Source organism: Lolium rigidum, chromosome 7, assembly GCF_022539505.1.
Source record: "Lolium rigidum isolate FL_2022 chromosome 7, APGP_CSIRO_Lrig_0.1, whole genome shotgun sequence".
Lineage (NCBI taxonomy): Eukaryota > Viridiplantae > Streptophyta > Magnoliopsida > Poales > Poaceae > Lolium > Lolium rigidum.
Window position 1 is genome coordinate 353,079,135 of NC_061514.1, and position 14,744 is coordinate 353,093,878.

At 47.3% G+C, this 14,744-nt stretch overlaps 3 protein-coding genes across 3 annotated transcripts; 1 reads left to right on the forward strand and 2 right to left on the reverse strand.

The window, feature by feature from the left end:
• The first annotated feature begins 16 nt into the window (after positions 1-16).
• On the forward strand, positions 17-6,540 carry LOC124676920 (SUMO-activating enzyme subunit 2-like). Its single transcript, XM_047212933.1, has 11 exons — positions 17-111; positions 265-354; positions 868-951; positions 1,054-1,272; positions 3,101-3,202; positions 3,757-4,200; positions 4,273-4,502; positions 4,735-4,828; positions 4,917-5,099; positions 5,259-5,356; positions 5,891-6,540. Exons 1-11 carry the CDS (start codon positions 76-78, stop codon positions 6,183-6,185), a joined length of 1,875 nt encoding a protein of 624 aa, XP_047068889.1. The 5' UTR covers positions 17-75; the 3' UTR covers positions 6,186-6,540.
• A 277-nt stretch (positions 6,541-6,817) lies between these two features.
• LOC124670444 lies at positions 6,818-7,491 on the reverse strand. Its single transcript, XM_047206941.1, has one exon. The coding sequence runs from the start codon at positions 7,489-7,491 to the stop codon at positions 6,970-6,972; it is 522 nt and encodes a 173-aa protein (XP_047062897.1). The 3' UTR covers positions 6,818-6,969.
• Positions 7,492-8,037: 546 nt separating this feature from the next.
• Positions 8,038-14,744, reverse strand: LOC124673627 (protein EFFECTOR OF TRANSCRIPTION 2-like). The gene is made up of 3 exons (XM_047209673.1): positions 14,628-14,744; positions 10,208-10,570; positions 8,038-9,246 (listed from the first exon to the last, which is right to left on the reverse strand). Exons 1-3 carry the CDS (start codon positions 14,712-14,714, stop codon positions 8,038-8,040), a joined length of 1,659 nt encoding a protein of 552 aa, XP_047065629.1. The 5' UTR covers positions 14,715-14,744.

Below are 14,744 nucleotides of genomic sequence, written 5' to 3' on the forward strand. Positions count from 1 at the left end.
CCCCAAATTCCTTTCCCACCCAAACCAAACCCTCCAAACCTCCAAACCCTCGCCCCCGCCGGGCGCCCCCTTCCCATGGCTTCCGCCGCCGCCTCGGAGGAGGCCGTCAAGGTAAGCCCCACCGCCAGCTCCCCCCTCCCGGCCCTCCGCCGCCGGGGCTCGCTGGGATCTCCGCACCCCTTTCCCTTTTATTTCCCCCTTGCCCGTGGAATTCCGGTGGCTGATTCGGCTGGCCTGGCGCCGCCGCCGTCCCCTTTTGCGCAGGCGGCCAAGGTCCTCATGGTCGGGGCTGGAGGCATCGGCTGCGAGCTGCTCAAGACCCTCGCCCTCTCCGGCTTCACCGACATCCACATCGTGAGTTCGCTCTTTGCTACTTACATACATGACCCACCCCTTGTTGTTTCCTCGCTTCTTCTGTTGGCAGTATGTGCCTAGGGTTTGTTCGAATCTAGTTCGCGCACTAGCTGTGTGGGCAGCAGCGCGGTACATAGCTGGTATGCCACTCAGCTAGTAGCGGGATCTGTGATGGTGTTAGCGTTGACTAGAGCCTGAGAAATAGATAAGTGAACTGTTTGGGCCGCTACTCTGTCTATTGAAGGTTTTCCTTCAGGCTGCGCTTGTCTGCATCTGCGCTTGCTTGGTTGTATTGATTTTAGGACGCTGGCTGTCAATTGCTAGTGTGTGCGTCCTGTGTTACTCGAACCCAGTAGGCTCATCTCTTGGCAGAGAAGGCGTTAACTTTACAGTAGTTTCTTGAGGTACACAAGCGATTTTGAGATTGACATGGTGTAGTCCTTGTTGAGGTAACCAGCAGAAACCAATCTGATGGACAAACTTGTGATCTCTTCTGTTATTTCTCTACTGCAGATTGATCTGGACACGATCGAGGTCAGCAATCTGAACAGACAGTTTTTATTTCGGAAGACTCATGTTGGACAGTCGAAAGCCCATGTAAGTATATTTTGTACATGGATATATGATGGATATAGAAGTCCTGGAGACATTTTGATAAATGGCGCTTTCTTATACTGTTTCTACCACTGATATTGCCAGGTTGCTCGCGATGCTATTCTGAAATTCAGGCCAAATATCAATATAAAATCGTACCATGCGAATGTCAAGGATTCCGAGTTCAACGTCGATTTTTTCAAGCAATTTAATGTCGTTATGAATGGCCTTGACAACTTGGATGCTAGACGGCATGTGAATCGCCTCTGCCTTGCTGCTGAAGTTCCCTTGGTTGAAAGTGGGACCACTGGGTTTCTTGGACAGGTGAGGTGTTCAAATATCGTAGTTGTTGTTGTCTCTGTAACCCTTGTGCATCTCCCTTGTTACGATGTCTGTGGGTATTGGTATGTTGGTCTTTCTTATTTTGCTGGTAATACTCCTGTTGAAGTCATTCTCTGATATCAAGTCATTGGACCATGTCTATTTTTAAGGAACCCTTGGTAGTTTTTTTCTTCCTTTTGTTAGCAAGCCAGCAGTAATATTTACCTTAAATTTATAGCCTTCCAGTTGTACATTCTTTGTAGTCCTATCACATAGCTGAATGTATGGTCAGGACCATTGCACAATTACATGTAAGCACACACCTTTTGGGTGTAGGCAAGCTGAATGAATGAGGGAAACAAGGCGTCCTCTCCCACTCTCCCAGAAATGTACCTACATGTTTTTGTTTGTAGAAATTGTGCACAGTCTAAGTCAAATCTTCTTCCCATATAACCTACAGCAACTCATGGTAGCAGTTAACTAGCTATGATAAATTTTCCGTAACAGTTAATGTATGTTGTAGATGCGTTTGGTTAGTTGTATGCGTATTGTTACATTTTTAAGTGTTTAGACCATCAAGGGCCGTGCCATATTGTAGAAACTTGTACATAACACTTGTGCAATGAGCATGCCATATATCAGTTGTTAGCATGTGGCTCATGGGCTCATGTTGTCAAAAACCAAACATCTGTGTGCCTTGATTTATAATGCATACCATTTAGTGGAACCGTTACTCCTCAGTATAAAATGCCATATAACAGTTGTTAGCATGTGGTTCATGGGCACTTGTTGTCAAAAACAAAACAGCTGTCTGCCTTGATTTATAATGCATACCATTTATTGGAATCCGTTCTCCTCAGTATTAAATGTTTTTTTGTGTTGTTAACTGTGCTGCAGTGTTGTTTTATCCATCTAGTTTATTGGTACTCCCTCCGATCCCAAAAAAGAGTCGGACAGGCAAATTTACAGAAACACACTCAATCATTTTTCCACTTCAACCCGCACTCCACCTGTCTCTCCGCTCACCAGCACGGCACCCGCAGCTGCGCAGCCCCACACTCCCTCTCTCTTCCCAGCTCTCCCTCCCTCTTGCTCTGCCCCGCACTCCCTCTCTCTTCCCAGCTCTCCCTCCCTCTTGCTCTGCCGCGCTCCCCTCAGTCTCACGGCTGTGCTCCCCTAGTTCCCTCTCATCGCCGCGCCAATTTCTCTCGCATCGCCGCGATTCCCTCCACCATCCATTGGCTCGCCGTGCTCTCCCCAACAAAAAGGTTGACCTGTTGGTTGAAGCTGGCGACGAATCGCCAGATCCAGCGTCGGCGAGACTTATCCGGTGGCTACTAGGCCTGATGCGCCGGATCTGGTTGCCGCCAGGATGGACGCAAGGAACTAGCGCGGAGGTGCGGATCGAGAGCTTGGACTTGGAGGCGCATCCGATTAGCTGAAGTTGGTGCACGGAGTTGCAGCTGGAGTAGACTAGTGGAGTTACCGAGGTGCAGCTGATCATCCGAAGCAGATCGAGTAGATCAGGGGAGCTGGAGGCGTGTATTGTGGAGGCGGGCGAGATGGGCGAGCAATCGTGGAGGAGAGCGTGCTGGGCGAGTTGTTTCTGAATCAGAAGAGAAAGAAGGGCGTTGTGCTTCTTTTGCTAACTTTAGAAGGGGTTATTTGTAAAAAAGCAATTGTACTATGAATCCGACACTTTTTCCGGATCGGAGGGAGTAACACATTTAAAATTTGAACAACCTACAGATGCTGACTGTACTAGTCAAGGAGTCTGCTAAATAGGTCAAGTTGATATATCACTAAAAGTAATTGCCATTCTACTTTGCAGGTTACTGTTCATGTCAAGGGTAAAACAGAGTGCTATGAGTGCCAACCCAAGCCTGTCCCGAAATCATATCCTGTCTGCACAATTACAAGCACTCCATCAAAGGTTCCTTTTCCACCTCTACCATTTAATTTTTTTGGCTGCTTTTCTTATTATAATTATAATATTAGTTTATGTTCTGGCATTTTCCCCACAGCTAAGTATTCTGTTGTTTTGCATTTTTTTTAAATGCAAAACTTGTTAAATCTTGGAAGGATTGCTTAATTAGTATTCTTTCCGTATTGAAATATTCATGGCCTTACACCCCTGTAACCTTGTTTATTTTGAAAATGTGCTCGTTTATTTCGTATTGGGTCATTAGATTAATTTGATTGAACCTTACAAGAAAAGGAATTCCAACTGGGTGCTATCCGACCTACTTATAAGGGCATGCCAATATTGTATCATTTATTTATGTATGTTACATATCTTGGAATCTTCAAAATGCGAGTTGCATGAATTCATGTTTTGTTTGTTTTGGTAATTACAGTTCTGACATGGTTAACAATCAAAATTCAATTTTTTTAGTAGTTTTGGTGACATTTTTTGGAACACAATAATATTTTACTGTTGCTTCTCAGTTTTTAATGCTGGCAGTAATGATTGATTTCCTTCTGTAGTTTGTTCACTGCATTGTGTGGGCAAAGGATCTGCTTTTTGCAAAGCTGTTTGGTGATAAGAACCAAGACAATGACCTTAATGTGCATTCAAAAGATGGCAGCAGTTCAAATTCAGATGTATTTAAAAGGGATGCTGATGAAGATCTTGATCAGTATGCTCGGAGGATTTATGATCATGTATTTGGTTACAACATCGAAGTTGCCTTGGAAAATGAAGAAACCTGGAAGAATCGGAAACGACCAACTCCGATATACAGCAGAGAAGCATTACCTGAAGAAGCTCTAAAGCAAAATGGTACCTCAGGGGACTGCACAAAGGAGCATGAGGAACCATCTGCTATGGCGTCTTTGGGTCTTACAAACCCCCAAGAGATATGGACTCTTGCTGACAATTCAAGAGTGTTTGTGGAAGCTTTTAAATTATTTTTTCAAAAAAGAGAGAAGGTTTGTTTGTAATATGTTCAAGTTCTTTGAACTAGAAATTTGTTCTATCTGATCGAGGTTTTCTGATTTCAGGAAGTTGGGAACTTGATTTTTGATAAGGATGACCAGCTAGCAGTTGAGTTTGTTAGTACTGCAGCTAATATCAGAGCATACTCTTTCGGAATACCGCTGCATAGCCTTTTTGAAGCTAAAGGTGTTGCTGGGAATATAGTTCATGCTGTGGCAACAACAAATGCTATAATAGCTGGTCTCATCGTTATCGAAGCAATCAAAGTTCTCCGGGGTGATTATAAGAACTATAGGTACTTAACTTCCTTCCATCTCTTTGTTTTCGATAATGTTTTCTACCTAAGATATCACAGTTCAGTGTGCCTATTTTTCTGGATATGGTAGTTTGGAAGGAGTGCTTCTGATCTTACTTTTGTAGATTTTAATGTCATTTTCTAGCATGCTATCATCTATTATACTAGTTGCTGTGCCTTCTGCATCAGTAATACAAAAGCACTGTAACCACATTGTTTGTCCTTTTTTCAGAATGACATTTTGTCTGGAACATCCTACGAGGAAGATGCTCTTGATGCCTGTAGATCCTTTTGAACCCAATAAATCATGCTATGTCTGTTCTGAGGTAGTTTGTGATGTCTATGATATGACATGCTTACATGTTATTCCTCTTTTTTGGTTCTGACCTGAAACTAAAACTTAATGTGCGTCAGACCCCTCTTCTGCTGGATGTTAACACTAAGGAGACAAAGCTTAGGGAGGTTATTGACAAGATTATAAAAAGCAAACTTGGAATGAACCTCCCATTGGTAATGATCGGTTCTACACTTGTTTTTGAGGATGGTGATGGCTTAGAGGAAGATGAGGCTGCAAATTATGCTTTAAACCTTGATAAGGTACTACCCTCGAAGGCTCATAGTGTTTCTTGTTCAAGGCAAGGGCCAAGGGAACAACACTCCTTGTCATTTGTTCCATTTTAGCGTGTGGGTGGCCTTGTAGTAACGAATTTTTCAGTACAGTTTATTTATTAGCTTCGTGTTGATCAATTATTACAGGTCTTGGCTGAACTTCCAGCTCCAGTAATTAATGGTACGAAGCTTACTGTTGAGGATTTCCAGCAGGAGTTATCGTGCAGCATTAACATCAAGCACAGGTATCTGTACTTTCACTATATTGATGTTATTTAAAAGCCTGCTGTCTTCTTTATGGGCCAGACGTGTCAATCGAAACTCTTCCTTAGCTGTATGTTTGTATGGATGATGTATCACACAATTCTCAAGTTCCCTGTGCCTTACATGTTCCAACAGCCATTTTCAAAAAGATTGGTTATGATGGCTTTGGTGCAACAGCAAAGTAGACAGATGTAGATGATTAAGTGCTAGCTTAGAATCTGCATATAACATGTATGTTACATATTTTTGGTAAATAAAGCTAGGAGATGATGGTTGTAGTCTCAGAGTGCATGACGCAAAAACTGCTGTTGTTTTACATGGTGCTTCAACATACGGATTAGTTCGAACATGCATTTTTTTTGAGTCCTCACTTAATATCACACTTCAAATACATGGATATATAGTGTTTAATGTCCAAACCGAACCTGCATGCTGTAATTCTGTCGTATGCATAGAGTTTAATATTATGTCAAAGGGTGAAAGGGGAGAACTTCATTATTTAGTTATCCATGCAGGGAAGAGTTTGACGAGGAGAAAGAGCCTGAAGGAATGGTTTTATCTGGATGGTCTGCTCCAGTGGAGAAGCAAGCCAACAGCAACGGGGCGAACAAATCTGCAGCTTCTTCATCGAGTGCACATGACACTGTTGAGGATATATCCGCTAAACCTGGAATGAAGCGTAAGCTGGATGAAATATCGGAAACAAAGGAAAATTGTGGTGCATCCACTAGCGCTCAGGTTGTTGAGGACGATGATGACTTGACGATGTTGGATGAGGACCCAAAGCTAAAGAAAAAGAGGTCGCTATAGAAAGCCATTGCATCTTACTGTTCCAGAGATAACAGCTGTCATGGCTAACACATTGTTCCAACGTAGCATCTTTGGTAACTTATCTATGCGGTGATGTTAGGGTGATGATATTGAGCCACCAGTGACTGTAAGCAGGGATTTTTTGGCTTTAGATACCGCGTCATAGGAATGTAATTTGTAGTTAAGCTTGTAGGCACATGAGCAACTAATGCCCTGCTGACAGTCAGCTGTGAGGTTGCACTTGTGTTCTCTCAAGAAAGGAGTATTTTTGTTATCATTTTTGTTGATTTCTGTTTGTAATCTACCGCTAATTTGTTCTAGTGGCCTGGAAAGGAAAACCTAACTGTATCCAGTATGGTGCTGAAGATTCGCTATTGTGCTAGCACTGAGCCTAAACTGACGTTTGATTTGAGCGTCGATTCAAAGAAGGAAAATTTCCAAACTAGGTTGGGATTGTCCTGTCAACTTTCCAAGCAGCAAATAGCTGGACTACCATTTCAGTGTGCTACCGCAAATCTCCCGACAAACGAGCAACTTCCATCTCATCTTGCAGAAGCACAATGTAGCTCAAGAAAAAAAAGAGCACAATGTCAAGCAGGACGGCAACAATGTGCCTCCAAGTAGATTCCAAGTAGATTCATGAAAAATGCGACAAAATCAGATCGGCAGTTCAAGAACAGAGAATACATCCGCACAAGGAAAGCTATAATCCCGACGCCTCAATCCCGTATTTGGGCAAGTACACCTCAAGAAATCGAACATAGGAACCAAATCAATCAATCAATCAATGGAGGAAAATCCGCGCTAACTTCCGGCCGCCTCCCGTCTTCCCGAGGCCTTCCAAGAACGCGGCGCCCCTGAAGTGCGAGACGAGCGCGCAGAAGGCGATCCCGAGCAGGACCGCCGCGAGCCGCCGGAGCCCGTTCATCCTCCTCCTCCTCGCAGTCCCCAACACCGCCGCCCAGATGCCGAGCGCCTGGCCCAGGCCCGACGCGCGCCAGGCCTCCGCGAGGGCGGCGAGCTTGTCGCCGAACGCCAGAGAGAGCAGCAGCGCCGCGACATCCTCGGCGGGCGACTTCCGCCTTCCCCTCCGCCCGGGCCGGCGGCCGCCGAGGGGGCGCAGGCGCGGGAGGAGGCGGCGGAGGGAGGTGGAGACCAGGCGGCGTACCGGCGGAGGCGGGAACACGATGGGCTTGGCCTTCGGGCGCCGGCCGCGGCGGCGACCGCTAGCGGAGCCACGGCTGCAGGTGATGGCGGCGAGGGCGAGCGGGAGGTGCGCGGGCTTGGGGAGCTGCGGCGGGAGCATCGCGCGAGCGATGCGTGTAACTGCTGCGGAGGGGAATGGCGTTCGTTTCCCGGATGTGGGATTTTGATTTTGGAGGCTACAAGTAGGCGGAGGCGCAACGGCACAAGGATGGCGTCTCATCCGCAGGACACGTGTCTTCTCTCTGCAAAACTTGGAGGTATTTGTGTTTTGGTTTCTGTTCAAATTTACAGTAATTTGCTACTCAACGTCTTCAGCTACGTTTCAAATCTCGTGTGCACATATACATGAATGGATTTGCAAAGTAAGCAGAAATCAACACTTGTTCAGGCAAGAGAGGGTGGTCACAGACCCAATTCCATAGTTCTCCAAAATTCTATCAGCAGACCCAATCCATACATTCATAGACCTCCAAAATTCCATGAACACAGTTACACTTTCTTTGCTTTTGTATCTATCATCAACAATGTTGTGTACAAGCAACATGAACAACAAATCAACACCTTCTAAAATGGAATGAAATCCGTATAGTTTCGAAATCTGTAACCGATTCCTATTACAACAACAACTGGGTCCATGAAACAATGTTTAATGTTCTGTGGATGGTGTAGAGGCGCAGCACGCTCTTTGCCCCTTATGCAGCGCGCATCGCTTCCTCCCGGCAACGGGCTGGCTCTTGCAAGGTGAGCCATCCGACGCTCGAGCGCCACAGATACAGGACCATACCGAGCTTCTGGGAGGTGGTGCAGATGAAGCGCTGGTGACCTCAATTTCTTCGTGCTCCTCGCATCTTCTTCTTCCTGCCATCGGTGCCAGTTTGCAGTACCCATTATCTGTGACAGCTCCACAAATGGCTGCTACGTCATCGTTTGCTACTCTTGTCTGGCATCCTTGGCTCCTCGAGGATGGTGCGCCAGATGACTTCTGTGCTTTCAGCAGCTCAAACCACTTCCTTCCAGAAGGCTCATCTTCCTGGGACTGAGATTCAGCATGAGAGGTTCCATATGTTCCACCTTCTCTGTGAGCTTCTTCGGGTTTCAACTCCTTCGCTTCAAAGCTGTTCCTTTGCAGTGATGATTCATTCGCATTTTTGGACAGAGTTTTGGACCGGGCTCCACAGGTTTCCCATGCTTGATCTGGCTTGCTTGGATTTGCAGTTAGTTGTGGTATGGATTCATCAGCTGGAATAACAACTTGGCAAGTGTAGCTAGAAGAGGATACTTTGCAACTCTGTTTGACTCTGACTCTTCTACCTTTGTGCAACTCACACCTCTTCCTCCCTTCCAATGGATCCTCCAAACAAGTAGAACCATCCTCTAGTGTTATTCCACAGACAGAGTTGGATTCTTGCATCGGCGCAGTTCTTCGTGTTATAACATCGATCTTTTTCACCTTATATCCTCCAGTCCTTCTATGTGCTTGGTTGCTACCAGGAGTACTGGCTTGAGGTGTGCATTTCCGGTGAATATCAATTGCCTCGTTTAAACTGTCACAAGAGTTAACTGAACGAGGTCTGAAGCCAACAAATGTACGGACTCTTGGGAGCATAGTTTTCGTACTGCCAGATGAGATGCCAACAGACCCACTGCTGGTGATCTTTATACCTGCTCTCTCTCCAAACACTTCCTGCTTAAAGTGACGTACTCTGCTAAGAAGAGATGTTCTATGGCTTCTCTGCTCTAATTTGAGGAGTATTTCTTCACGGCGACAAGCACCATTCTGTAGCTTGTTCCATGCATAATCAAATACTCTCAGCAGCTGACCTTCAGTCTTCTCAGCTTCTTTTTTATCACCCATCTGTTTTTTCCACAGTAGAGAGGAGACATCAGGACAATGTGACGAGTATATTGTCAACATAAATAAAAACAGAATCACGACACTAATGACTACAGATAAAAATGACACCACAAGATTCACAGTTGATCCATTATGTTTCTATAAAAGCTACTGAGAAGCATTGTTCAGGGATGTCCCTTCAACCATCATTCTTGATGTAAGGTGTACCATACCGACCTTCAAGCACTACTTATGAAATAGGTGAGGTAAATATTAGCATGCAAACAAATTCATGAACAGTGTGCAATTAAATTAGGTGCCCGTTCATGAATAACCACATGCTGCATGTACATTGCTGGCTGCAGTTTTTGTATGTGGTGCTGAAGGAACCACTGCAGGAAGCAGTGAAAAGAAGACTAGAAATTTAACAGATGATCATGGATTATATAGTATGCCACCAAACAGTCAACATGTTGACTGTATAAACCAGAAGCAATAGTAGATGCTAAAAAAATGTATATTCAGCAAGACATCTAAAATGGACTATGAAGTGATATATTACTTTTTTCACTTTAAAACATGCAAATGTGAACATCAGCAAGAACAAACTAAAAAAGGATGTCCTGGACAAGATATCAACTAAGCACAATACCAAGTAACTACTCTCTCTGTCCCATGAAAGATGTCTCAGATTTGTCAAAATTCGAATGTATCTCAGACATGTTTCATGGGATGGAGGGAGTACTATGGGAGGTTAAGCTACTGTTCTTGAAACCTAAATCACACGAGAACTTGCAACCCTGACTGGCATATTCTAAGAACTCCTCATACAGATCAATGCAATACTTGTACTTGTGAGTATTTTACATGACTCATATACGATACATTATTAGTGTGTTAGTCACTTAGTACACTTGTGCAGTCCAGTTCAACAACTCTTTCCTCGCCAGAATAACTGGAAAACAAGCATGAAAACACTTACCGACGCACATCGAAACATGACAGAGTAACCTCTGGAGAACACCTCCCTGAACAAGCCAGGTCCCGCTGCAAGCATGTTTATCTCAGTTTTACCAACAGCAGCCAGTGGATTCCCAATGTCTAAGTGCGACCCTGTCCGTCCATACTGCTGGAGCCTAGCCCTGACATTATCAGCCTGCCCGAGGTACACCACAACGACGACACTTGATCCATTTCTGCGAGCCCTGACACCATCATAGGAGGATATTGCAACGCCCAACTCGTACAGACCAGGGAAGTTATCCGGGAGGTTGCGTGTGTGGTATCTCTGGACTCCCTCCTTGCCGGCGGAGTGGTCCTCCCAGTCTGACGGCCCAACAAGAACCTATGAATAGGATAATGCAGAAGCAAATTAGGCTAGAACCAAGAATCCAGGATTTCCAATAAAAATTACAGGGAATAGAAGGAGCTCTGTTTTGGAAAACTGTACAAGACTTGAAGCAGTATAGATGGAGTGAAAACAAGGAAAGAATAGAACAAGCCCCAAAACGATTATAGTACTCTCCTAAAGTGTGACCAAGCGACCAAGCGTCAGTAGATCATCTCGCACAAGAGCGCAAACGCTCTCCAGCGAAATCGGCACTGCCATCAAAGATCCTTTAGTTCCGCTCTTCCAACAGATGCCAAACAATATAGGCAGAAACCGAGATCTGATCATTTTTTTCGAAGTCTCTTGCACCTGTCAAGCTTTTCCTTCCCCAGCCGCCAATGGAGAAGGAACTGAGAGCGATGCCAGAGACCTGAGGATGGGAGACGGCAAAGACTCTCCAGAGTTTGATCACTGAAACAGCAAGGACCTTGGTGTGGCCCACCCCTCGACATCAGCCTATCAGGGGTGCAGATGCGACTCACAGAAAGCAGGCAAATGAAAAACCTCACTTTCATAGGAAGTGATCGGTATACAGCAGGTTGATACAGCAGGTTGACCTGCGGGAGCTGGAGACGCTTTTCACTGAAAGAGAGGTGTGGGAGACAATCAAGGAGATGCCCGGGGACCGTGCGCCGGGGCCAGACGGGTTCATAGGAGCGTTCTATCAGCGGGCATGGCCGGTGATCAAATCTGACATCATGGCTTGTGTTTGGAAGCTGGGTGTTGGCGATGGCAGGGGATTTGCGAGGCTGAACAGGGCGCTCATCACGCTGATTCCCAAGAAACAGGATGCGAGGGAAATTGGAGACTTCAGGCCTATTAGTCTAGTACACAGTTTTGCTAAATTGTTCTCCAAATTGGTGGCGAACCGGCTTAGGAGCAGATTGAGTGAGGTGGTTAGCGCGAACCAGTCAGCTTTTGTCAGAGGAAGATGTCTGCATGATAATTTCTTGCTGGTGCGACAGGTAGCCAGGAGGATTAACCAGAGAAGGCAGACAGGAGTTTTACTCAAACTTGATCTCACACGGGCTTTTGACACAATGTCTTGGGGATTCCTTCATGAGGTGCTTCGCGCGATGGGCTTTGGACCGCTTTTCACCAAATGGATCGCATTGCTCCTCTATACAGCCAATACCAGGGTGACTGTCAATGGAGTCCCAGGCAGGAGATTGCAGCACACGCGAGGTTTAAGGCAAGGAGATCCGACGTCGCCAATGCTGTCTGTGCTGGGTATGCAAGTGCTAACTTGTTTGATGCAGAAAGCGGTGGAACATGAGTTGTTTAGCAATTTAGCGAATGTGTCGGCGATGCAAAGGATCTCGATATATGCGGACGATGTAGTCCTGTTCTTCCGCCCCCACATTCATGAGTTACAGGCAATCAAGGAGCTGTTGTACATCTTTGGAGAGGCATCTGGGTTACAAGTTAACTACAGGAAAACTTCAGCGACCTTGATCATAGGAGAGGAGGAGGATAAGGTGCGCACCCGGGAGATGTTGGGTTGTCAATGCGTGGAGTTTCCGATCAAGTACTTGGGACTCCAATTGGCGTTGAGGCCTCTAACGCGGGCGCAGTGGCAACCGATGCTAGACGCGGTGGTGCGGATTGTGCCGGCTTGGCAGAGAGGTCTGATTGACAGAGCGGGGAGGCTGACGCTGGTCAAGACGGTTATGTTGGCGAGACCAGTACACCATGTGCTCATGATTTTTGAGTCGCCGAGTCAAGTCAAGTCGCCGAGGCTGAGACTCGTGACTTGGTGACTTGACTCAGCGACTAGGGCTGGTATAGTCGCCCCAAGTCGCCTAGCATATACTAGCAGTTTTTTCCATCTTTGTAACATCAAACTTGTAACAGCAGACAACCAATTGATGCATGTGAACAAAGTTGGCCTGTCAGCCATACCGGCCAGGCCCAACACGGCCCAGCTAGCCCTCTCCCAGCCTCACCCCTCACTAAAACCTAATCCCATCAGCAATCCTCCCGCACCCAGCCTCAGCCGCCAGAAGCACTCCCGTACCCAGCCTCGCTCGAGTGGTCGAGCCTCTCCCCTCTCCTTCCTCTGCGCCGCCGGCGAGGAGCAGCCCCTGCTCGAGCATCTCCCTTCGAACCATCCCCTTCCTCTGCGCCGCCAGCGAGGAGCAGCGGCACCTCGAGCCTCTCCTCCGTAGCTCTGCTCCTTTCTCTCCCTGTACTTCTCTTTCTCTGAAATCTCTAGGCAGAAGCGACTGGCGACTAACAGCCGCCGCTGTATAGTCGCTGTTTAGTCGCCAGCGAGCCAGCAAGTCGTGCGACTCGCTCCGTGAGTCAAGTCGCCTGCGCGACCCAGCCACGCCACGCCGACTCGGCGACTATACGGCGACTATACAGCGACTATACGGCGACTCAAAAACCATGCATGTGCTGGTGGACAACCCACCGGGGTGGCTCATTCAAGAAGTTATGAAGCATATCAGGAGTTTTTTCTGGGTTGGACGCAAGCACAACACTAGAGGGCGATGCCTCGTTGCGTGGGAGAACGTATGCAAGCCGACTCGGCTAGGAGGTCTTGGAGTGAAAGATCTAACGCTGCAGGGGCTGGCTCTGAGAGCCCGTTGGGAGTGGCTGCAAAGAACTGATCCGAGTCGACCGTGGCAGGGGCTACAGCTCACGCCGGACAGGGGAGCGATCGAAGTGTTCAGAAGTTTAGCCAAGATTTCTGTTGGATCGGGAGAGAAGGTTTTCTTCTGGTTGGACCGATGGATCAACGGGAGGTGTGCGGAGGATATCGCGCCGCTAGTCACGAAGGCGGTGCTGCCCAGAAGGAGGAACAGCAGACGGGTGTCAGATGCTTTGCGGGACAATGCGTGGCTCACTGATCTCGGCGCTGATCTTTCGCTCGAGGCTTGGGCACAGTGTGTCAAGTTATGGGAGGAAATTGACCTGGTACCAAGGAGGCCACAAGATGAGGATGAATTTGCCTGGATCGGGGCGGCGAATGGTGTTTACTCTGCTAAGGACACATACCGTTTGCTCTGTCAGGGTGGCCTGGAGTTTGGCCTGCATCAGGCAATCTGGAAATCGTTTGCCACAGCCAAGTGCAAGATTTTTTGTTGGCTGGCGTTGAGATACCGTTTGTGGACTTCGGATAGGCGACAGAGGCATGGGCTGCAAGATCAGGTGTCAGTGTGTTTCACATGCCTCCAAGATCAAGACACGGTTGATCACATCCTGATGCGCTGTCCGTTCGCGAGACAAACTTGGTTTGAGTGCTTGCTTGCTGCGGGGCTGAACATAGTGGAGCCAAACCGGGACTGCACGTTGCAAGCTTGGTGGGATTCCGCTAGGAAGCTGGTGCACAGGAGAGACAGGAAGGGCTTCGATTCTCTCGTCATGTTAACCGCATGGATGCTTTGGAAGCAACGGAATGCCCGTGTGTTCAATGAGGTGAGGCAGCAATGCAATGTGCAACAACTGGTGACCCGGATCAAGGAGGAGTTCGCGCTGTGGAAGCTTGCTAGGAGAGGAGCTGGAGATTGGATGCCGCGAGAGTAGGCTTAGGTGTGAGTTGTGTGGAGTTGCCGGCCTCGATGTCCGCATCTTGGCGTCGGTTCTTGTAAACAATATTGCTTTCTTCTATAAAGATTTGGTACGCTATTGGCGTACCCTCGAAAAAAAAAAACCTCACTTTCGGTTCAGCTCTGATGCACCGAATCTTGGCAAGATCAGGTGCAGTAACCTTCCCCCAAACTGAGCATCGTAGGAACTCTTTGCAGAGTAGTTATTTTGCAGACCAGGGAAGTATTCCAGGACTCAAGGAGATCGAGTCAGGTGTGTCCAGCAAAAGGACAGACTGAATTTTCTCCCATAACAGCAGAAATCGGTCCAATTCAATCTCGTTAGAAATCCAAGATTTCCAAATTCGACCCTAGAATCAGAGGCGCGGGACGACGGGACGGAAATCGCGTGGACACGCAACTACGTTCTAATTAGGAATACTGTTAGCAGATGGCAGGAGAGAGGAGCGCACACGCACCTTCCACGGGGAGAAGAGGGAGTCATGCTTGGTGCGGGGGCAGTCCTCCCGCTTCAGCCTGGCGGCCGCGACGGCCGCCGCAGGCATCGCTAGGCCGCCTTAGCCTGCGTGACTCTG